The 25,890-nt window shown below is 35.9% G+C and overlaps 1 protein-coding gene across 1 annotated transcript; it reads left to right on the top strand.

Annotated features, from left to right (window-relative positions):
* The first annotated feature begins 5,464 nt into the window (after positions 1-5,464).
* On the top strand, positions 5,465-15,217 carry LOC110453370. The gene is made up of 3 exons (XM_021502284.1): positions 5,465-6,056; positions 10,675-11,998; positions 12,304-15,217. The coding sequence occupies exons 2-3, from the start codon at positions 10,694-10,696 to the stop codon at positions 12,733-12,735; spliced, it is 1,737 nt and encodes a 578-aa protein (XP_021357959.1). The 5' UTR covers positions 5,465-6,056; positions 10,675-10,693; the 3' UTR covers positions 12,736-15,217.
* Positions 15,218-25,890: the final 10,673 nt, after the last annotated feature.

Below are 25,890 nucleotides of genomic sequence, written 5' to 3'. Positions count from 1 at the left end.
ATATTATTAGTATATTCGGTAATGATGATCAAACATATTCGTTATTATGTATTTTCAAGAGATATATTGCAAGCCTTACTATGACATCATGGCGTACCTGCATGTTATGTTGTAATACAGTCAACTGGCTATTAGTAAGGCAGTATTCCACGTGATGAAGCTTGGATCCAGTCTCGTCGCAATTGTACCAAGTGGGAAAATATATTTTGGACTGGAAGTCAATCCATTTACTAAGATCTGTTACACATACTCTAACATACTCTGATTTTACATATTATGGACCCTGTAATGCTTGATATTATCTTACAATGATTGAACATGGCTCTAAACTACTAATATTCACATATTCTAATCCAATCAAACTCAACCTTTTTACATCTTAGCTACTATTATGTATGCACGTACCTATTAACTACCTTCAGATACATGTAATGTAATAGGCATATGGTGGAGATTCCAACTATCTCACAACGGAATACATTTAATTAAATATTTCCACGGCACTAGTAGTGATACACTTTCAATTAAAATATCTTTAAAATTTTATATACAAATTGTATGTATACATTTCAGGTTACATCAAAACATTAATCAATGCCTGAAATTCCAATCAATATTGCAAAAATGAATAATATTTGTATTGATTGTTTAGAAAATTGCATGGGATAAATATGATACATATACACGTGTCTCAAAATGAAAAAAGTGTTTTATTTACTCATTATCCGTCACAGTATCACTATAGGTTATTGTAAATCTTTTTATAATAAATTAAGTTCAATATTGCCTTTGATATTGAAATATTGAACAAACTGAACAGCACTTAATGCCTTAAAGTCTCTAATATACATATAGTATAAAATATATAAATGTACATGATCGTATAAAATCAATATGTGTGTATCATAATTTAAACATATAGTGCTTCACTGACAACATATTTTCTGATGTGTACTTCAAGGACCCTCCGTGCAACTGCAAACGTGTTAAATGTGCTTGCGCATCGGAAACTGTTTTTTTCTTGCATGACTATAGCTTTGAATGATCATTTTAGTAAAGAAAATCATACGTTGTGGAAATTAGATAAAAAGTCGTAAAGATGAAATTAATCAAACATAATTTACAACAGGATTCTGAGTGTAAATTTCGTGACCGGAACTCGAACCTATTTACAGCTAAGGTCAGAACGTGCCTCCAGGTGTTAAGTGTATGCGTGCTTGTTTGTGTGCATGCAGGGTACATGGTTTATTGTTGTTCTTGCCAATTCTTGCTGTCAAAAGAACTGTAAATGCACATTGTCATTGATATGACTGGGGATACAGAAATGACTGGTATTTACTTATTTGTTGAACAGAAAAAGTGTCTGGATATCTTAAAAATGGATACAGATATATGACAGGACACGACCGTAAGAGGGAGTAATGTTGACTGATGCCCCCCTCCCTCGGCCCATGGTATATGCTATGTTATGTCAGACGAAGACTCGACAGTACAAACTGAATAGAAACTAACGCGTGATTGCCAAAGTGTTTCGTTAAAATATACTCTCAATTACCATTAATAGTGCAGCATCACATAGCATTAAGCTTTAGGTTTTTTTTGGTCATATAAGGTTATTTAATGAGTGCATCCATATGTATTGTGTAAGCATGCATGTGTGTATGTTTCCCGGAGACAGGGTATGTTGGAGTACTTGTATGATCTGATGTCGATTTAATAGCGCTATCTCACTGAAGTATCATGCCGAAGGCAACCTGCACAGCATTCCGCCCGGTCACATTATATTGACAACGAATAAACGAGTTGTTGTCATTACCCTTAACACCGAACGTTAAGCAGGGAATAACAACCTATATTTTTAAGTACTTTCGTATGTCCCAGCCTGGGAACAGAACTTATTGCCTTCCTCACTTGGGCGAACGCTCAACTTTAAAGCCAAAAGTGAGGTATTGCCAAACAAAAAGATTGCTAGAAGTAGAGGGAAATGGTACGATCCGAAATATATTGCAATTGCTTTTGTGTCCCCAAGTAGAGGGCACAAAAGAAAATCCCTTATTCTGCAAGGGGTTTCCACATAAGGCGGCTCTGACGATATATTCAGTAGGTAACAACAGGTGAATTACTTCTACATTTCCGACCTGCAGCGGTGGCTTTTGGAGTGAATTCACGGAAATATCGAATATTTTGTGTGTAAAGGTAGTAAAGGATATTATTTTTTCAAATAGTAATATTTCATAAATAATTCATCACTTTGTATCGATTGCACATTGTTTAGAACTAAATGTTTCACAATACTGCATTTTTTAAATTGAAAAGAGAAGTAGTACATTAGATTTACAAATACCGTTTTCATTTAGTTAGTGTCAAACATAATTGTAATGTTGATATATATAGTTCTTGACAAAAACGTATGTTGTTTATATGACCAAATGTAGCACAAACAACGTGATTTGATTATACTTTGTAAACTAATTGTATATACATGTTACGTTTCTTCATAAAGATTATACACTTACCTCTTTGGTAAAACTCATTTTGAACAATTCACACCACAAGTTGATCAGCTTGTCGACAGTCTACTTGTTGAAGTGCGACTTGTTCATGCAATATATATATTGCCTTTAATTACATCGTTTTTTACACATGATATTAGCAAACAATAGATCGATATTCAAATCAGTTGTGATGTCAAATTGAAATTCACCTGCAGACTAACATCCCCTATGTTGCATCAAAGTAATAATTTAAAACATCTTTTTGATTGTGGAATCCCGCCTTTGTCTAGTACATCTGTTACTTCACGAAATTGTAGAATAATCTTTTGAAACATCTTTTTAATTTTAGAATCCCGTCTTTGATGTATCAAAACCGCTTTATTTCGTTTTAAGCGACGTGCTTTCCTCAGGAAGAGACAGTCTTCAAAAATATTATGATGCACCTTATTCTCGTCGAAGTATACTGTGTATTTTCATTCCTCGTGATAGCATTTAATCTCATCGTATATCATCACGTTTTTGTGTGAATCTAGTAAACACGACATAACGAAACGTGACTTAGCAAGATTAACATCACACTACGTATTTCGTAAACTTGTGAGGGTGAAAATCTGATCAGATTATTATTATTAATGTAACAATTATATGTGCAAAATATATCTTGCTATTTTAGTATTATTTCAAAGCTAAAACCTAAAATTAAAGAAAAGGTTTACATAATCCTTCTCTTTAGATTACGACAAATGCCATTTAGACTTTGTTTTTATAATAAGATGTCTCATTTTTATAGTAACAGACACTTATAAATTACGACCCTTGCCTTATTCCCCTTTCGCATTTTGATATAAATATTTGTTTTTATTTGACATTTGATTCTATTTTTACGTTTTGATTAACAAAATTGTTGGTGATGTTTCATCAATTTGGGCTTACATGTCGCTGCACTATGTTTTATAACTACTGCTACATGTAGGTGTAAAGAGCTACTGGTTAACCTCAGGTTTTACCCAATTTGAAAATCCCGCTTTTGATATGTCTCTATCCTACACGCCTGGGCATGAAATTAGTCTAACATTATATCTACGAACGGCAATGTACAACAGATATGCAATTACAGCATCATCTGCAAAATTAGTTCCTTTAGTAATATTTAGATGCTATATTGTAAAGGCATACTTTACAGAATGTGTGCCACAGAATAATCTGAATTGATAATTTCGCGTAGAAGAAAAATCAAAAATAAATCGGCGATAACAGCTTAGTAATCCATTTTTACTAGTGTCATGGCTTATTCAGCAGTTTAGCAAGTTTTGTCTGTCGATTTAATACAAGTAAAAATAATACAATAAGTCATCATCATAAACAAAGTCGAAAAACACTATCTTATTACATGTACCACTATTGTAAACATAATTGAACGCAGTTCCTTACGGAAGCCTACCTTTCTGTCAACAGTGTAAATACCACGAGTCAAACATATAAAATATGTATTTTTATCACTTTTAAGATACGAGTAAATGTTGATGGAATTCACCAAAAGCATGTTGCCATATTGTTTGTCTATAGGTGTCTGCTACAATGATGTTGTAACGTTGTTACAGTGTGTAGGAATATGACCTGAACAGGCAAATTTGTAAGTTTATTATAATCATGCCATATCGTTTTTATTGCACGGCAATATTGAACCGGACATCATATCATAATAAAGTAATTATAATACGTGGTTTTTTTTTAATTGAAAACGAGGGTTATATAATGTCGGAAAACATAATCAGACATTGCTGCTGCAAATCATACAAGAAGTGGCTGTCATCAATATCCCCCGCTCTGTAGATAAGTAAATGGTCATGTCTGCATACGCTTTGTAATAATGAATAGAGCGCTCATACTTTCAAACCAAATGTAGAAAGCAATATTGTGTAAACGCATAAAAGTTATTTTCACTGTTGCAAAAGTATGAAAAATATCTGTTTTTTTTTAAACATTGAAAGTATAAACAAAAGTAATATCTATGCAGCAATGTTGGCTACCAACATATGGGTAAACCCATTCTTCCTAATCTGAAACGGTACATGAGTAAGACAATTCCTTCTGCGCATAGTCACTGGGACATACAAATTTGGTCGAATAGGAAGGGTATTATCAACGTTAGACTTATATTGACTTAACAATTCATATTAATGTGATATATGAGGGAATGATAAGAAAGTCACCAGAGCGTGTGAAATTCAGCATCTGTTATACGTAAAACGGCCCTGGCTTGTTTCATTGATGCATAGCATATCCATGCATCACCTATTGTTACCCGAATATGCATTCGGAAAATATCTTTTGTGGTATATCACGGCGGATATAAAGAAAGTCACTGGAACTTTAGATAGCAATACAATGAACATCATCGGCAACGTGCATTCAGTTAACAAAACCTTACTTGCATCGTCAATCCAATTAGTATACACATGTACCTGTACTCATTGGTCTTATTGTAGGTACTAGAAATTGATTTAATAATTCTCCTTAATGTGCATAGATAAACGGGTCCAATTTCTTTATCTTCAGTATGCCTCGTCAAGCGGCAACAATGATTAATAACATTTCTCAAAATAACATTTATTTCAGCGGTTATATCATCACAAACATTTTTTTTAACAGCAGGTCTACATATTAACCCTAAAACATTTACTGCAGTTAATACAAATTGTTAATACAAATTGGTAATTCTAAGTAATGTAAGCAAACCAGAGTAAAATAATTAGTCTTTTAGTGCTGCAGGAGATCTAAAAAAATGATAGGCTCTTAGTCTATTTTATTTCTCGGTACCATGTACAATTTGAACCCAGTCACTGGTTTCCCGTGTTAAAAACAAAAGGTACTTTCAATATAAGGGAATATCCCTTATCGATAGCCTTATGTATCTTATGTTAAACTGAAAGTGGGAATTACCAATTGTCTATTTTTAACCTGTTGTGAAATAACCAGGCTCTGACAAACAAATACCATCAGTACTGTAGGAAAACGACAGTTTACCGGCAGATGTTCCATGAATTTAGTACTCCGATTATGTTAGAAGTTGATCTCGGTCTGAAGAGAAACTTTTGACAGACATCGTACGAAACAACAAACCGAGTCAACGTATATTATATACCTAGCGTTTGGACACAATAGGGCTATCTTCACTGCAGTGTGTATTTTGAAAAAGGACTCAACTTGAGAGGCACGCTAGGATTTTATACGTTTCTGAATCATTCTTGGAAGTTTCTGTCGTTCGTGAAATGTGGAAAGAATATGTAATTTTGAACAGGCGCTTTTTGCCTGCATGTACTGTCTTGTGAACTGGGGTTTTACTCTCGCATTTTGGATCAAGAGAGATAACTCGTATTTAAACACTACTTAAATGGATATAACGTAGACTTGTTTTGACAACAGTTGATATAAACATTGTCGTCCGATAACACAGATACTGTAATGACGACAACAGTGGATCCCTTGATTCACCGAGAGCTGGGAGTCCCGTAGTCTTTCACAACACGTCATGGGCGACCCTTAGTTGAATCAATACTGGTAGGTGTAACCTCATTGATTAATTTATTTTGTCAAACATATGACAATAGGAATACAAATACTAAATGATAAGTACCAGAACAAGTGTGCATGTCTACGACATTTCTAGATCAATTTAAGCCGGTGTCTGAGTCATAGGAATTTGAATTTGAATTTCTATTCATGTTTTTATATTAAAATATCAATGTCGAAAAACTTATTGTGATTAAATATGAAGTAAAAACCATAAAGTAGTAGTGTAAAACACTTTTCCCCTTTCCCCTCTGCATCAGTGGAGTCACCCCTGAACAACCTATTACGTGACCCTACCGTAATTTTCCTCGTATTAGAAATTCAGATTCATATTATCTGGTATGTTTGACAACCAATTTTGATCTATTTATCAAAAAAAAAAATGTTTCAAAAGATTAGATTACAAAATCCGACATGACATAACTTCCGTTTGTCGGCATTGAGGAGTATCGAAAGTGATTGACAATATCAAAATATAGCAAATGTTGTTTATTTATTTTAATAACTGTGTATATTGTAACAAAATGAGCTAAAGATGGGTATTTTGACCCATTTTCAAGGTCACAGAGGTCAAATGTTTTAAAATCTTTAAACAACTTCTTCTCAATAACCGAAAGGCTCAGGATACTGATATTGGGCCTGTAGCATGCTCGGATGAAGGGCTACGCAGCTTGTTCAAATGAATGACCTTGACCCACTTTCAAGGTCACAGGGGGCAAATATGTTAAAATCCTCAAACAACTTCTTTCCAAAAACCAAATGGCCTAGGGTACTGATATTAGGCATGCAGCATGCTGGGATGAAGGGCTACCAAGTTTGTTCAAATTAATGACCTTGACCCACTTTCAAGGTCACAGGGGTCTAATATGTTAAAATCTTGAAACTAATTCTTCTCAATAACCAAAATGTCCAGGGTACTGATAATGGGCCTGTAGCATGCTGGGATAAAGGACTATCAAGTTTGTTCAAATTAATGACCTTGACCCACTTTAAATGTCACAGGGGTCAAATATCGTAAAATCTTCAAACAACTTCTTCTCAATAACCGAACGGCCCAGGATACTGATATTGGGCCTGTAGCATGCTGGAATAATGGACTACCAAGTTTGTTCAAATTAATGACCTTGACCCACTTTAAAGGTCACAGGCGTCAAATGTCTTAAAATCTTCAATCGACGTCTTCTCAATTACCGAAAGGCACAGGGTACTGAAATTCGGCCTGTAGCATGCAGGGATGAGGAACTACCAACTTTGTTCAAATGAATGATCTTGACCCACATTTAAGGTGACAGGGGTCAAATATAGTAAAATCTTCAAACAACTTCTCAATAACCTAAAAGCCCAGGCTACTGATATTGGGCCTGTAGCTTGCTTAGATGAAGGGCTACTAAGTTTGTTTAAATGAATTACCTTGACCCACTTTCAAGGTCACAGGGGGCAAATGTCTTAAAATCTTCAATCGACGTCTTCTCAATTACCGAAAGGCACAGGGTACTGAAATTCGGCCTGTAGCATGCAGGGATGAGGAACTACCAACTTTGTTCAAATGAATGATCTTGACCCACATTTAAGGTGACAGGGGTCAAATATAGTAAAATCTTCAAACAACTTCTCAATAACCGAAAGGCACAGGGTACTGATATTGGGCCTGTAGCTGGCTTAGATGAAGGGCTACTAAGTTGTTTAAATGAATTACCTTGACCCACTTTCAAGGTCACCGGGGTCAAATGTCTTAAAATCTTCAAACCACTTCTCAATAACCAAACGGCCCAGGGTACTGATATTGGGCCTGTATCATCCTGGAATAAAGGGCTACCATGTTTGTTCAAATAAATGACTGACCCTCTTTCAATGTCACAGGGGTCAAATATGTTAAAAATCCTGAAACGAATTCTTCTCAATAACCAAAATGTCCAGGGTACTGATATTGGGCCTGTAGCATGCTGGGTTAATGGGCTACCAACTTTGTTAAAATGAATGACCTTGACCAACTTTAAAGGTCACAGGGGTCAAATGTCTTAAAATCTTCAAACAACATCTTCTCAATAACCGAAAGGTCCAGGGTACTGATATTGAGCCTGTAGCATGCTGGCTTAATGGACTACCAAGTTTGTTCAAATTAATGACCTTGACCCACTTTATATGTCACAGGGGTCAAATGTCTTAAAATCTTCAATCGACGTCTCCTCAATAACCGAAAGGCCCAGGGTACTGAAATTCGACCTGTAGCATGCAGGGTGGAAGGGCTACTAAGTTTGTTTAAATGAATTACCTTAACATACTTTTAAGGTCACAGGGGTCAAATGTCTTAAAATCTTCAAACCACTTCTCAATAACCACACGGTCCAGGGTACTGAAATTGGGCCTGTAGCATGCTGAGATGAAGGACTACCAAGTTTGTTTAAATGAATGACCTTGACCCACTTTCAAGGTCACAGGGGGCAAAAATGTTAAAAACCTTTAAACGACTTCTTCTTATTAAGCAAAAGGCCAAGGGTGATGATATTCGGCCATTAACATGCTGGGATGAAGCCTACCAAGTGAATGACCTTCGCCCATGTTCAAGGTCCCAGTGGTCAATATGTGATTAATTCTTAAATGATTTGTTCTGTATAACCAAAAGGTCCAGGGTATGATATTTTGCCAGAAGCATGCTGGGTTTGAAGACTATAAACTCTGTTCAACCACTGTCCTTATTCGACTTTCAATGTCACAGGCGTCATATGTTTAAATCTTTGAATAGGTTCTTATGAATCAAACACTGATATTCTGAATGTAGCTGTATTTTAGTCCACTTTTAAGATTACAAGTGTGAGATTAATACCAGGTGAGCAATGCATGCCCTTTGGACCTCTTGTTATAATATGTACTGATATTCGAATCAGTTTTTATACTAAACTGAATTTCTCATTCAGATAAACATTCCCTATATTACATCAATGTTATATTTGGATTATTTTTTCATTGGGTCATAAAGATGACTCAGCTGATGATTTCAACACCGATTAAGAGGCGGAATGTATAAACATCATATGCCTTTATGATTTTTGACAGCTGACTTTACTGATTCGGAAAACTGTGACTTTGTGAGTTGGTTAAGAGTCGAGATACCGGTCATTTGCACTCTTTGCTTGACAAATTGCTCAATTTCTGTTTGTGTTCAAAACAAACTTATCCTCTTCTGCTTCTTTAGTTATATATCTATTTATGAAGTGAATACAACCATTTCAAATATTTGCATATTAACTCATTTCATGCGTCCTGGGGCGATTATGATTGGTTGACCGCATCATGATTTCCCCCGATAGTAACTTATTTCGCACTACGTCTCGTAGTAAACATGACGGACGCAAAATGTCCAGTTTGGTTCCATGGAAATGTGCATTCTGTTTTTGGAGGAAAATTATGGTGGACATTTCAGCATAAACATCTATCAACAAACTTCCATATCACTTTCCAAAACAGTAAATTGACGTAGGATTTTCGAATCGGACAGTTATAGTCAGTCTCAGTGAAGCTCTTGACACCTCAAATTTGACGCTTTGGAATGTCTAGCGCTGTGACGTAGTGTGAACCGTGTGAACGTGTTGCTCTGTTTTGTTAAGAATTGTCTCCAATTGATGAAACATCACCAATAATTTTGTAAATCAAAACGTAAAGATAGAGCAAATGTCAAATAGAAACCAAATATATATTTAAAGGAGCTTACATGAGTTTCCATGTAATATGAGATTAATGAAACGAGTCTAATATTTATATTTAATCCATTTTTGCAATGCCTTGTACAAATTTAGAGCTTTAGTTGAAATTTGGAGACAATTCTTATAATATAAACAATCACACCATCATTAATTGAGATATATAATAAACAGTAGAATTTTCAATTAAACTTCTTTTCAAAAACGACTTGTTAGTAATATATTTAAGTACCTTGTAGCCTTGTTCTTTTGCTAAAATTGTATTATTTACAGTTTTCATTGTACGAATAACAGCGTCCCGTATAACAGATGCCGGTAAACTTATTTTGTTGTTAATATAAACGGACATAAATCTATAATAAACATCAAGAGAATACATTGTCGTTTGTTGGTATTAACGGGAAAGAAACGATCAACTAAAAAATACGTATGATTAAAACAGTTTCAACCATTCCACTGTTTAAAGTTACTTATGTTGTCCCAAATAAAAAGATTCAAACGAGATTAGAAAAATATCCGTCATCTGATATCAAAAGGACGGTGAACTAATGACAATGTCTGGTAACACCTCTAAGATAGATGAATTAATGGATGAATAAATTATTCATCCATCCATCCATCAGTTCTTCTATTCGTTTTCTAGTGAGGCTGCAAAATAGGGAACTGTGACTGGGGAAACCCCGACCACGAGAGAGAAAATGATGGTATTTCCCCATAATGTGATACATAGTAACAAATCAGAAAAGCTGTTAAGTAGAAGTGGTATAATTACATTGCTTCATGCTTACCGTTTCATCTTTTTTAGAGAAGGTATATAGAAGAAACAGAAATTGTTACAAAGAGATAATCAATCTAAAATAACTGGAAAAAAAATACATTGCATCATGATTTTATTTATTTATTTACAGTACACTGCACGTACATGAGATGGCAGATCAGGGCGAGCATCACAAAAAGTCATGGATTCTTCACCACATCCTTGACAGAATGATAGGGAGCCGGGAGATTGTGGCCTTAAGAAGGAAAATGATACTTGTTCAAGAGTATGTGAAGAATTCCGAGATGTCAAGTATGTTAGTCTTCGAAACAGGAAGCATGAGTGAGGGATTTGTAATGAAGGGATCAGATAGAGATGCCATGGGTATATACCCAAACATTGAAGTTATATGTCCCAACCAGAACACTAGTTTTCCATCAGACAACAGAAACATGACCATTTTCGTTATGAGAAACGACGATTGCCGATCTTGTTATGTACCTTTAGAAGTAGTAAAATTAGAACGATCAACTTCTGTCACGACGGAATATCTTGTCCCAGTTCAAGATAAACTTTTCATATCCAGCGAAATTTACAAGCAGTTAATAAAAGATGAATTCAATGCTCAGTATCCTATGGACGTTGAAATCCATGGGCCAGCTTCTTCGGTGAAGAATAAACAGAGTAATTTTGGGATTGATACTGATTTTGCCATTTCGTTCCGTTGTAAGTGTTGGCCACCGAAAGCCAACGAGTGGTTGAGTAGAACTCGTCAGCATGGTTGGCCAGGAGAAGTATTGGTTAATAATATTTCACAAAGTGGTTGTCATGTTGTTCCTATTGGGGATAAAACTTCTCCTAACACTTCCCTCCAATGGAGGATATCATTTGCGACAGCAGAAAGGAAACTGATTCATTCTCTCAGCCATGAACAGTTTTTAGTATATGGACTTCTCAAGTATTTCCTAAAACAAATATCTGGAATATTGATAGAAATCGGCGTTGATGAAGATATTCTTTCTTCGTATATCATGAAAACAGTTATATTTTTTGCAGTGGAAAGTACACCGCATTCATTATGGAAAGAACAAAATACCTTCCCGTGCTTCATTCTTTGCTTAGATATATTGATTAGCTGGGTAAATGCAGGATACTGCCCTAATTACTTTATTGTAAGCAACAACATGTTCAAAGGGAAACTTCATGGTGGAAATCAAGAAAAACTTCTTCGTTTTCTCATGGAAATGCACGAAATGAAATGGATGTGTCTTTCAGTTGGAACATTTATACAGCCTTCTATTGGAGTACGTATTCAGAGAGTATTTAACGGAGAATGGAAAGACATTTTACTGGCACCTAATTCAACAGAATTTGAATGTGACCTTGCAATATTCAGAAAATCTTTGCCTCAAAAATTGTACAGTATTCTCGATCACTTGCTCTCCTATCTAAATCACAGTCGGACATTGATGAATTTATAAGTTACTACCTCACAGTTAAATCGCTGTCTTTGTTAGGGACGGAGACATTTGAGGAACAAAATGCTGCAAGAGGGAATAAAGAGAAGTACAAATCTCTAAGGAAATGCAAAATCTTTATGACACCAATCGCTTCAGTGTGTACAAGTCCAGGACTAATGGTGTTGGCAACATATTACTACCGGACTGGAAATTACACTAAAGCACTAACGGCGTGTGGGAACATGCTATCGTCATTCAAATGGTGTCCTAGAAGAGCTTCAAGTAAAGACAATGAGACGTATCTACAGTTATATTGTTGACGTGGATACACACTCTTACACAAATGTCAGGAGTCAATAGCATCTAATTTATTCGTAAATGACAAACTTTCAACATTCTATCCATCCAAATTACGCCAACATTTCACGACAAATCGCTATTGCGCCTACATTCCTCCACTCCCCTACGCTGTTTTCCTGTCCTTTCTCTGTTACCATGAATTTGGCGACAGGAAAAGGCGTGACGCGGCATTAACTCAACTTCGGATGGTGAAGTATGACGAGCATCAGGGAGGTAGTGAGTTCTGGATTGTCCACAATCTCCTTGGAATCTGCTATGAATTGGTTGGTGACACGCGTAGGGCCATCAGAGAATATAGAGAATCTCTAAGCGGAGGCAAAATCTTGCAACAGTTCAACCCGGCGAGGGAGAATATTACACGGTTACTACACTCAAAAGGGGAAGCCTTGTAAGGACCACCAGTAAAACAGTTTGCCTTTGAAACGAATATTGTAATTTTCCTGTCACATACAGTAAAATTGACATGCTTTATGGGAACTTAAGTTTGACATGTTAGTTGAATTAACGTTTGTGAAAGCTATGTTCCTAGATTTGTGATTTTTTGAAGTACATTTGATCAGGCAATGCCCATCAAGTCAGTAGCTTTATGTATGTCTACACTTTTGTATATAGTTTGTACAGTTTTAGAGCAGATGGTGTTATAAAACGCTTATTCTTTTTTGAATTTTCAAGGGTAGGTGTGTAACCTTTATTTGAAATGTATAGTATTTCTTTGTAGATTTTAATGTATTATTAATTCACCGTGAAATAGTTTGAAGTCAGATTTGACACAAGGACATCAAGATGAAATGATTTGTATAAAAACAAAATGAAATATAAAAAAATAACTTCCCACTAAAACCTGGATACAATACCAAGGGTTCAAGAAGGGTAAGCGTTTTTTTGCACAATTTTTAATTGTACCATAGACGTATACACTATACAAACTATTATAATTATGTATAACCCTATCTGATGATTTAATACCTTATAGTGTAATAAGTGTCGTAAACTACAGATCGTGAGAACTTTTTAAAAGGTAATCAACATAAAATTGAGGCGGAGTTAGTCATAGCTTATGCAAATTTCAGGCTATTATTTTTATTGAACTGATCACACGTTACAATGTTCTGACAATTAAATTTGTTACCGCTAATCAGACTTGTAAACAATAAAAAAATAAACCATTCACGTCTATTCAATTAACACGTGTTCAACTGAAGTAAACGCCGCATTTCAACGTAAAAAGGAAAATATTTCTTCATTATAGATCAAAAAAAAAATGACGTAATGCATGAAAATGCGATATGAATAAATAATTGTAACTATTCTGTACTAAGTACAGCTGGTCAAAAAGGTACAAAATGTGTCAATGTTCAAGAGGTAGAATTCACTGGTAGACTGACATCTAAACAATTACTTGGGAAGAGTATTGTTCAGTTCTAATCTTGCACTCCATGCAAGTTAGTTATGATGAATGAGACATGCATATTTGTATACAAAGTATTGCCAAGTATTTGTTGTAAATGCGATAGTGTGTTGGCATTTATTTATTGATACACTCAAACTACAATTCAAACTGTTACATGTACACGATGCAATATACATTTTACTAAAAGCTTGTGAAACCTTGACATGGCTTGTTATATGATAAACTGTATTTGAAAAGTGGTTACAATTATTCTGTATCATTAAGAAAAAAAAATCATCTTTTATTAATAATGTTTCATATGTTGTATATTCGGTTGCAATAAAAACAAAGCAAAACACACACACACACGTATAACATAACAATGCATGTACAAGATGATGTATTGCTGACTTATTAATCAAGTTTTGTATTTGTTACGAATGCAAGGAGAAAATTATTATTTTTGATAGCTATTAGAACTATCGGGGTCCGTATTCATGAAACCGTTCTCATGCTCAAGCAAGAATTCAATGCTCAAACCAGTTTTTTTTGTAACTCGCTGAAATCATGTCAAACAATCAAAAAGTCAATTATTAACATTGTTAACATTATTTGGGTTTCAGTCTCTCTCTTCAATTATAACCGGAACAAGAAATCAGGCTTGAGCGTAAATCCGTTTTTGAGCATGAAAACCGTTTCATGAATACGGGCCCTGATGTTTTATACTTTGCCGAATCTGGCGCGTGTGTTAATGTCAGGGGATGTATATTAAGTAAAATGACATTTGAATGGTCCAACCCTGAATGTCGGGGATTGAGAATATAATAATACACCTGCTGTTAACTACTAGGTGATCATAAGAGACGACTGATGTAGGAACCCGATTCAGAATCGGAGCTTTGCGTTTTGTACCCTCTACTTTGGGGCATAGAAGCGACCAAAGTAAACCTGCTGCACTCATTGCAATATTTTGGACCTTTGTATTTTTCTCTGCTTCTTACTACCATCTGTTTGCAATACTTTATTTGTTACTTTAATGTTGAACTTTCGCCCCGGCTTGACCAGGACATACCAAAATGATTAAAAATGGTAGTTGTTATTCCCTGCTTGAATTCAGTGAGGTAGCACTAAAATATGTGCATCAGATCCGCGCTATCACAATGAGGCAAATACACCAACATATCCTATCTCAATCGCACAAACACACCTGCATGGATACACAACACATATTTGAAAAGTCCGTAAATGACCTTAGCTGTCGGTAGGACGTTAAACCCTATACAACCAACACGTGATCGGTCAGTCACCCAATTAATGTATAAGCATCTTAGTCTGATGCGTGACAAGGATAGTTTACCTGCATCGTCGCTGTAGGCCTTCAAGATGGCTTCTCTGTATTGTGTGATGTCAGCACTGAACACCAGTCGGCATTCGTCTGCAACACAATCAAATATAGTCTGGCAATTTTTCGCTTGCGTTGTATTATGTAATATGGGTGTCATTTTTGTTTATTTGAACAAAGAGCAGATGTGAAATCATTTTGTAATTAACATCAATCAAACCACAGATTCAGCATCTAATGCAATGAAATAAATATATAAAAGAGCAAAAATATATAAAGGTAAAGGAAAGACGTGAGGGCAAAAAAGAAGTTCAGCTGGGTGCTTTAGAGAAGGAAGTAGCTCAGGCAAGACATATGGCGCCCATGACTTGTTCTTCTTGTGTGTTAAATTCAAGGACTCGTGGTCAGGTTGATGGCTTTGTTATTTATTTCAATTAAAATACTGACAAACTATTATTAGGCTGATTATTCACAAAACACATTGACTTTATATTAAACATAAATCTGAGGTTCAGATATTCCGTATGATTTAAAGAAATTCTGTGATTATCGGTGCATGAACGAACACGTAGATATCACACAGTGGAGGTGTAGAGAAACAACAATCAGCCAGTCTAAAGTGTTAGTACATCAAAATGATATTTCAGTTAGATATTAAAAGTAAATGCCTACCTATCATAATGGAAGATATCATTCTGAGAGCGTTCACTTGGTCATCATACGAAAGGTTGATCATACTGGCAAACCACAGAATCACTCGTCTGAAACATATTAAACATATTAAAATAGACCTATTTCCCCCAAATTTGATAACAATATATACATACCCGATGAGTGATAGATGTTTTTGTCTTATCCTAAGGTAAAAAAAGGATTCCTCAGCTATAACACTTGAATGACGTCACGTCAACAACTCATTGACGTCTAGCAAGCAATAGCAGATGACGCAGATAACTCACTGGATTTGCAGGAAAACCGAGCAATTATTTGAGGTTGGAGGAAGAAAGAATTTCCCACCTTGGAAGAAACAAAGGAACAAACCCATCCTTGGGGTTTAAGAAAATTCTATTTCGGTCAAGACATTTAAGAATCTTACCCCTTAGCTGCAATTTTGTTTATCTTAGGATGGTGGGAAAAATATTCTACCAATCTTTAAAACGATGCATTTTGTAATAAGAAAAATACCAATCTAACCATTTTCAGTCTACCTGTGCACTCCCAAACGATCACTTAAATTACGGACACATTTAAAGGAAAACTGCATAGAATTTGCAGACCTACTGGCATAGATGCCACACGAATCTGGAACATCTATTATTGCCTATATTTTCATATTAAACGAACGATGTAATGAAGACATTTATGACTACTATTCAAATGTTTCCACTGTTATTGGTAAGTCTATAACAAAAACAGCAGACGATACGTGCTGTTTCTTAAAGCAAATTAAAGATAAAACAGCGCTATCATATATTATTCACTTGATTAAAGTTTCAGTAAGATAAATGAGTTTTGAAATGATAAAACAATTACGTTGAATTGACGTCGATAAAAGTTTGTTTGTTTGTTTGTTTGATTTTGTTTAACGTCCTATTAACAGCTAAGGTCATTTAAGGACGGCCTCCCCTGTGTGCAAGATGCATGCGTGTAATGTATGTGTGTGTATTTTGGGAGGCTGCGATATGTTCGTGTTTGTCTCCTTGTGATAGCGCGGAACTGATGCCGACTTTATAGTGCTACCTCACTGAGACATACTGCCGAAGACACCCAGCAGGACGCCCAATAATGTTGATGAAAGCAGGAGTATTCAAACTATATTTTTCTGCACTGCAAAAATATATTGCCACACTGAATTAAAATGCAAATATTGTTATGTTATGTTAGAAGGTGGCTGGTTTCGGCTTGATATTTTGTATAAGGTTTATATGAAAAACAATAAGAGAATACCGAAGTGTCAACAAAACAATAGTGCGAAAATTAAAAAAAAAAAATAGGGGAAAATGTAACCGAAGGAAAAATTACAATGATAATTAGACCAAATGTTCCAGAATGGTAAGAGTCTTTGTCTTTATTGACGACACCCGCCAAGTTTGGTTTGGTTTTATTTTGTTTAACGTCCTATCTGTTGATGATAATTATGCGTTTCGTATAAATATACCACTAGTCTGTATTTTGAATACACGGAATCTGTAATATCATGTAACCTCTATCCCATAATACTCTCTCGTGTAATAAAGATGGCTACCTGCCAGTATTGCCTGTAACACGTGTTTGTGTTTGTGCGAGTTCTCCTGTCAGTAGAACGTCCCAGAACGGTCAACATGGTGGCAGCGCCGTGGTGAGTGTTTTGGTAAAAGCACTAGGTATAGCACTGTTTATGCTCGAGTGACTCTGATAAGTTACTTTCACCCTGATCGCCGCCGGGTGGTGTTGACAGATGCCCCAGTGAATAATGCATTCGCTGCTTCGTTACGGTTGCCCCCAAAGCTTGACATTAACTCCAGCAATGTGTCTTTAAACGCTGGAAGCGAGAAGTACAGATATATTTATCAGCTTCTGGTGGTGGGGCGCGAGCAAAACCCGTCCAAACAGCAATTCTCTTGAATTGTGCGGGGTCCCACGTGCTTGAAATTTATGACCAAATGACGTGGGAAGAGAACGCCGGCAAGGATGATCCAGTTAAAGTTTTGAAGGCATTAGAGAAATATTGCAACCCTCGTGACAACGAAGTGTTAGAATCGCATCGATTTTGGAATGTGCCATACCAGGAACCATTTGACAAATTTCTGACTGATCTCAAAACTAAAGCATCTGCGTGCAATTTTCAAGAAACATAGCGGATGATGCGCGACAAAATCGTGTTTACCGTAACCGGGAAGTTACAGGAACTTTTGTTGAGGGAGGATAAACTTACCCTTTATAAGGCAGTCAAAGTTTGCAGGGCGTTCGAACAGTCAAATAAACAAGTGAAGGAAATCCGTGAGATTATTAATAACCCCCTGAAAGTGAACAAAGTGACTCATAAACCTAGCCCGAAAGCTAGGAAACCTGGTCCAAAATCACAAAAACAACCAAAACATCAAGTTAACCCTCGCAACGAACCTGAATGTTCATGTTGTGGCTATCGACATGCTAGACAAAAAGAGAAATGCCCAACATGGGTTGCAACGTGTGACTTTTGTAAAGGCAGAAACCACTTTAAGGCCAAATGTAAAGAAGTGCACGCTGTTTCGTGTCACACGACACGGAGGATGAAGACGAAGAGGCGTGGCTTATGGCAGTAAATAGTGAACGAATACATGCGTCGTTAAATGTAAATGGTAACACCGTCAAATTTCAGCTAGATAGTGCTGCTGACGTAAACACAATTTGCCAAAAACATGTGAGTAAGCCACAAGATACTCCTACAAAAGGGAAGTTGAACATGCAGAACAAAACTAACTTAAAACCTCTTTGCGAGTGTACCCTGAAGGTTACTAATCCTCGCTCAGGTATTGAATCAGACGTTATATTTGTTGTTGTGCCCAATGGACTCACCAATCTGTTGGGTTTGAAGACTATTCACGAACTTGGATTTGTGACAATAAATGACGACTGTTTCATTTCGCAAGTGACAAAGCCCCCACGTATGCTAGATGATCTAGGGGAGGCAACTCTGCATACCTACGATAGTGTCCCGCCTAAAATTCTACCGTGTTGGAAAATACCAATAGCTATGCAGGCTGCCGTAAAGGAAGAGCTGGATCGTCTCGAAGAATATGGAGTGTTTGTTCCCGTAACTGAGCCTACCAGGTGGGTCAGTGAAATAGCCGTCGTTCACAAGACTAACGGAAAGTTGAGATTGTGCATAGAGCCCCAACCGTTAAATACCGCATTAATGCGTGACCATTACAGACTTCCTGTTCTCGACGACCATATGGCGACTAAGGAGGAATTATATTATTTCGCAATCAATTCCTTCGGTTACATGAAGAGCAATATCCCTTTTTACTTGCATGTTTATTCCACTTATCGTTTCAACCATAACAACATCTTCTATTTTAGCTCAGGTAACAATAATGGCTCTTGTGCTTCTTGTATTTATTCTACATCAGCACAGATTGACCTTGATATTACGTAAGGGTATTCACTGTTCTTGTTACACAAAGCACAAATACCTTAGCGGCTAATTTGTATTCACGTTATTTTCATGCAAATATCACAAGTGAAACGTAACCTTACCTATTAAATGTATACACATCTTAAATGATCTATTGCACCCCAAAACAATACGGACTTAATATTGCACTAATTAATAGACAAAATAAGTATAACACTTATCATATTACGGCAGGCGTTCGTTTTACCGATATAATGGCTTTCAAATGTATGTGAACAATGGTACCTGCTCAATATTGGTTTGGTTTGGTTTAATTTTGTTTAACGTCCCATTAACAGATAAGGCCATTTAAGGACGTACCTCCATATGTGTAGTGTATGCGTGCTTGATATAATTTTCTGACTGAATAAACCATATATAGCGGAACGAAATATAAATACTTCGAAAAGAGAAAAATACTATGCTAACACGCGTCGAGATAATATCCTTCAAGTACAAAGTATATACACGAACGAACCTTATGATCAAGGATGACAGAAGGGACACTATGCATATATCTAGGTTCGATTGAGGTATAAGACACCGCTTTCGTCTTTCCCTTTGATTGCAACGATCTGACATTTATACAGCTGCATTGGAGTGCCCAACTTGCTAACTGTTAACAAGCATGTTTGACTAAAAATAATTGAATTACCAACATATTGAGAAATCAGTGACCTTTTGCTTCTAAGTGTGTTAAAGATCTATACATACTTATGCATTGTATATATAACCCTAAATAGCTATTGTATAGACTATTCAGTTTAACTAACAACCAATACAGTGTAACTATATAATACCATGTAACAATATAGAAATGTTGCATAAAATGGTGTTCCTTCGCTAATGATATGCCTTCTACTGTCTAACTCTACCATTTATTGAAGTGTTGCTTAGTAAGCAACATGTACTCCCTGCACTATATTGATTTATTACATTTGTACTATTTAAAATGTCCAAATACTTGTTCAAAAAACATTGTTAAAGTCACTATAATGCTCGCAATATGGCTTATTATGAAGCTATTATTTAAATCGTATACTGATAAAAGGGAGATCACTCTTCTAGTCTTATAGATATCTCGATTGCTTCCCCGTGATTAACAAGTTTGAAATCATTGATCTTTGGCAGATGCAAATGTTGTCTCTGTTCATTCGTCTTTCTCTTAAAATTTATTTAAAATGGCTGTATAACAATAGAAATGAAAATTAGTACGATTTTCTGTTAAATATCCAATATACAGTATGTGGTGTTGTAAGAATGGACAAATCCGGACTAATACAGTATCTGGTTTAGTTTAGTATACAAATCATCTAGATCACTCAAGTGTTTTAACTTGCACTCAAGCCACTATTCTGCAACAAGCAATCCAGTTTCATTAAACCCTTGTTTTTAAAGACGTCTCCACATGTCGAGGTCATGTAGGTAAAATCCCTGTCACAAGCTACATGTAACCGGCTGTAGGAAGGTATATAATAGTTGTGTATGTAAATATCTCCGTTTTATCTTTATCATGTTTATTACAACATATATGTTTATCAGATCTCTCTTTTAATTGTGGCCCGTATTATATAAGGAGTATTGCTGCTGCTGTTTTGTACCCCCTGGTTTTTGTAATGAAATTTTATCCGTTTGATAACGGGTAATATTTGTGCTCACAAGTATAATATAATTATATTGCTTGGAGTGCATCCCAGTAGTTGTCAGTCCCTGATCATTGCTATTAGGTAGGGCGTCAGCATTGAACCTGCTGCCCCATTGCATGATCGTAAGAGGCGACAAAATTTGGGATCTTATCTTTTCTCTTCTTTCTTAACAATTTTCTTCTTCCTAATGTCTCCCTTGCCAATGCTTTTCTACTCGTTCCTAACGCTCAGCAATTTAGAAGTGGGATGACTCGTTCGCCCGTATAATGTGACCGTGTGGGGTGTCCTGCTGGGTGTCTTCAGCAGAATGTTTCAGTGAGGTAGCACTATAAAGACGACAAACACTAACATATCGTAGCCTCCCAAAACACACACGCATACATCTTGCAAACATTATATATTATATAATAATATACCTCTATTTTATTTACTCTTTATCACAGTCATTGGTTAAATCGAATATTTCCCCACATTTGACTGACTGTGTGTTAGTAGTCTGGGAACTAAAACACACCTTCGGAACTAAAACACATCTCACTCGGGTGTTTCCGCCGAACCAATCAGGCGAGAGGTGGGCGGAGCTTGTTACCGAACTAGAAAGCGACGCGCGAGGTGGGCGGAGCTTGCTACCGAACTCGGAAGCGGCACGCGAGGTGGTCGGAACTTGCTACCGAACGCGCCTCCTACTGTGCAGTCGACACTTTCTCTTTTTTCTTCAATTATGGCGCTGTCAAGATTTTGTCCAGTCTGGGTAGTTGGGACGTGAAGCTATACAGCTTATGGTTTACAAATATTTTCTAGTTAAAAATATCTCCCCGCTGTGTATCGGTGTAATAAAACGGTTACTCGAGACACCAGAAACTTGTTTTATCCCTCAACCACATACTTTAACTGTATTCTAAACCAAACCAAACTATTTAAGACACAACACGTATGATCTGCTATAAGGATTTCATGTGGAAATATATACAAATTTGAATTCTTAACCGAATATGACGTCAATACACTAATTTACAGAAACCAAAGAGTCTTCTCTGAGAGGCAACCTTCAACTGTTTAACAGGTGGCTACATAAATTCCCTAGGGAACTGTTCACAGCTTTTTGCTCTATTTGTGCACACTTTAAATGATGTAACATAGCAGGTTAATGCTTTTTTTAATGATCGCTGATATTGCTTTTTTATATACAAGTCCTTGAAAACACCAAAACAGACCTCCAGCATGTAAGTATATGGACAAACAAATAGGTTGTAAAATTAACGCATGATAATCTTAAACTGTAATTTAAAACGGCTCCCTAAACATACTATGAGTGTTGAAAAATAATGGTTAACATGTCATTTCTGTATTTGAAGGACATAATTACACGGGTACAATATGACCTAATCCAGGTTGACCTAGGAAGCGAAAAATGCTACAAAACTAGACATGTGATCAATGAACTCTTGAGAAGACAGGAGACTCTGTTGTTTTATCCAGGTATCTCTTAAGGTATTTGAAATTGAACGTTTCTCCGCAAAATTCAAGGAATAATTAACATTTCTGCGCGTAATACTGTCTATCGACGGCAAGAAATTTTTTTTTGTCTAAGACTAACCGGATTCCTTTCCCTTTTTTAGTTGATTTGCATTGGTTTTTTGGTTGCAATTGACGTGTATATCAAGGATATGGGACTTTTTTTCTTCCTTTGTCATTTTATTTCTTGTCATGATTCTAGGAGTCATTTTTTGCAAGTTATCAATGTTTACATTTCGCATAACACAGACTATAGTCATTTATACTAATTTATGCTCTATCAGAGATATGCTATGGATTGCTATGGCTGATATCTGGCAGATTTTGTTAGGCATATTCTATTGGTACAAATATTCTAAAAAGTTATCATTGTAGTGAAACTTCAATGGATTTGTGCTATGTTTAAAATGGATGTTATGGTTATCGGCTGCTTCAACAGGTGATGCATAAGAAAACATACGATGTTGATGGTGGCGTTTAAATGGTGTCCATTTTTTTGGAACATCTATTAGTCATGTTTATAATAAATATGTCACGTGGTTAGTATAAATGTATCATGAAAACACGTTGGGAAAGATTAAAATACACATAGTTATTTTATCAGAGAAAAAAAAAGTTACTTGCAAAGAGTCATTTAATCTCAAACAATTTTTATAAAAGTTATGTCGACATACCAATTTGTACTAATGCTAGAAGGTGGGAAACTATGGAACTGTTATTGATTTAACTTCTTAATGTATTTGAATACCGACATTTGATTTTTGTTTAAAAATATATTTCTTTGATAACTGTTACAGACGAGTGAAAGGTGTGAAAATTATTCTGTGGCTCAACAGCATAGTTGCCTTATCATATGACGACCAGGTGAACACTCTCTGGATGATATCTACCATGATGACAGATACGTTATTATTTTACGGAATCATTGTTAGTGTTTCAATTATGACCGTTTGAGTTTTTTGCATGAATATGATAAGCGTAACTGTACATTTATTTTCCGCTGTTTTATTTGTATTAAATGAATGAAGTCCCGTTTTGAAATAATGTGCAGAAAATATGTACGTTAAGAAAACTAATTTTTTTAAAAAGTGCGTCCTTTGTTCGTATTTCTAGTGACTTTTAAGTAACAAGGGGATGGACTCTGCTGGTGGATTACCTGTCCCCAAAGCTGACCAACGTATATGTAAATAATCATAGAATGATTGCACATAGACTGTATCAAATAAACGTTTCATATAGGGTACATTGTAAAATATGTCGTGTATTTGTTGAAATCAGCGCATTCAATCATAAAGTGTTTGACTGTAAATGGTTGATCACATGTAAGTTTGGTCTTCTTTATGCAAAATATAACTATCTGCGGTTTGCTGTACCTATTGCACATGAACCCAAATTAGGTTGAACTTGCAATAACAAATTATTTCTTTCTTCAGACCATTTGTTTTGCCAATTCGTTTTAATAAAACTCGCCATTGATTGTTTAAAATCAGAATAAGGCAGTTTAATATATTTCGTATTGAGGTTAAGTGCTGCCTTAGTAGCTCTATCTACTTTTATCATTTCCATCTATTCCGACATGGCCGGGAATCTAAATCATAGCTCACCCATTTGGCTATACTATGCCATACGGCCATTTCATAAATAGTGTAATTCACACGTTATAAACCTCAATGTGCTGCGATTGGTCAAACTGTGGGAACAAATTCCTACGCCACTACAGGTACCATTTTGAGTTAACTGCATTGTTTGTTTGATACGTTTTTATGTCTTTGCTATTAAACGAATTTTTCATTATTATTATTTGTATTTGCATGTAAATCTGTTCTTATTTTCATTCTGGAACTACTTTTCATCGCGTGAAATGACAAAACCAAGATCGGAGTACTTTAATATTTACCCTTATAGAGTCAGCAGAACTTTTTCTTCAAATTATGATATTTATGTTTTAAATGGAATTTAACATTAGAAGATCTGATATGATCATGACTGTGTTTTGGAATTGCCACATAATCGTGGTCTTCGTCTTCGTTGATGGTGCTGTATTTTGTCCTGTAAAGAAAACGCATCTGTACCGACTCATTTACAGCCCCTTTATTAGAGTCTTCCATTTAGCCTGATATAACTCCGACTACCGCTACTGTCGTCTGCCATATTTGTTTACCGCGGATTCCTGACATTTGCGCTTACGGTTCTATTTGTACGAATGCGGTCACGTGACTTTTTAAAATCACGTGACCACTATCCTGCTCCCCCCTAAGCATCTCTGCTAAATTCTTTACGTTGCGATATTTTCGTAGAATAAACGATATGTGCCTTTCCTCTTACGTAACTCAGTCATGTGTTTTCAAGATTGGCTAAAAATACGGCATGTCTCTTACATGCCTTGATGCCAAAATCACTGTTTTTTTTTTTTTTTTATAAAAGTCTTATCCTGGAGTCCCTGTACGTTATTATTTTCGCAAATTATCATTCGATACGAGGTTTTAACCTTACATCCACAACCCATGCTAGTAATTATGGGATTTGATAACCTGTCGACCGATATTTGTACTTATGGTTGTTGGATCTGAATAAAAACGGTTGTAAATTGTTGTTGAATTTAATGAACTAGTCTAACGATCAGAATGATTTACTTATGCTTGTAGAATACGTTAAATCAGTCGATCTGTTACAATTAATGATTGTGGTATCTAATGAACCAGTCGATTTTCTGATGGTCATCTATGATTATATACTATTCGACCTGTTTAAATCTTGGGATCCGATGGACTAGTTCTAACCAGTGTAAAATGCTGCTTGGAGTGATAAACGAGCCGACCAATAACATCGTTTGTGGAATCTGATGAACAATTCAAGTAGTATCAATGGCTGTAGGATTTCCTCACATAACCGACCCGTGTCAATGGTTGCTGAATCTAAGGAACCCGCTGTCGACAGATGACAGTGGTTGTTAGATATGATGAACCAATTACCCGATAAGTGGCTATGGGATCAAATAAAGTCGGACGTTTGAGCAATCAGATGAACCAATACAACTACAGTCGCACCTCGTGATCTCGAAGTCGATGGGATCATTGGGAAACTTCGAGTTATCCGAGTATTCGAGTTAAGCGAGTTCCTATGTTTGGCATAAAGCTTGGTAAAGTTCCAATATGAGGCTATATGTCATTAATTTCTCTGGCAATCAACGTATTTAAACAGTCGATAAATGACAAAAAGATAACTATATAGAATAAAAAAATATACAACTTATTTATAATCATATTCATTAATTAATTAATATTTCAATAAACACACATGCTGTCTCCGACCTCGTGCTATGCTGATAGAAATTTCAATGCGGAAATGAAAGTGCGCAAGTGTTTATACAAATCACTGTATTGGAGCGTCCACGTTGGATTGCTCAGTTGATTTCGACATTCCGAAATGGGTATGAGTTAATCAGGAAACATATCCACATTTATAGACCCCAATGACACTTGACATCTCCTCAACACGACGTAGTCAACAATAATT

Source organism: Mizuhopecten yessoensis, unplaced genomic scaffold, assembly GCF_002113885.1.
Source record: "Mizuhopecten yessoensis strain PY_sf001 unplaced genomic scaffold, ASM211388v2 scaffold7283, whole genome shotgun sequence".
NCBI classification, from domain to species: Eukaryota; Metazoa; Mollusca; class Bivalvia; order Pectinida; family Pectinidae; genus Mizuhopecten; species Mizuhopecten yessoensis.
The sequence above is the reverse complement of the archived record's forward strand: the minus strand, read 5'-3'. Positions and strand labels throughout refer to the sequence as shown.

Bases quoted from the DNA above. Each gene is read 5' to 3' on its own strand.
- LOC110453370 (XM_021502284.1), top strand. From the start codon at position 10,694: ATGGCAGATCAGGGCGAGCATCACAAAAAGTCATGGATTCTTCACCAC. The intron at 11,999-12,303 runs TTATAAGTTACT...TTATATTGTTGA, and splicing joins ACAGTCGGACATTGATGAAT to CGTGGATACACACTCTTACA.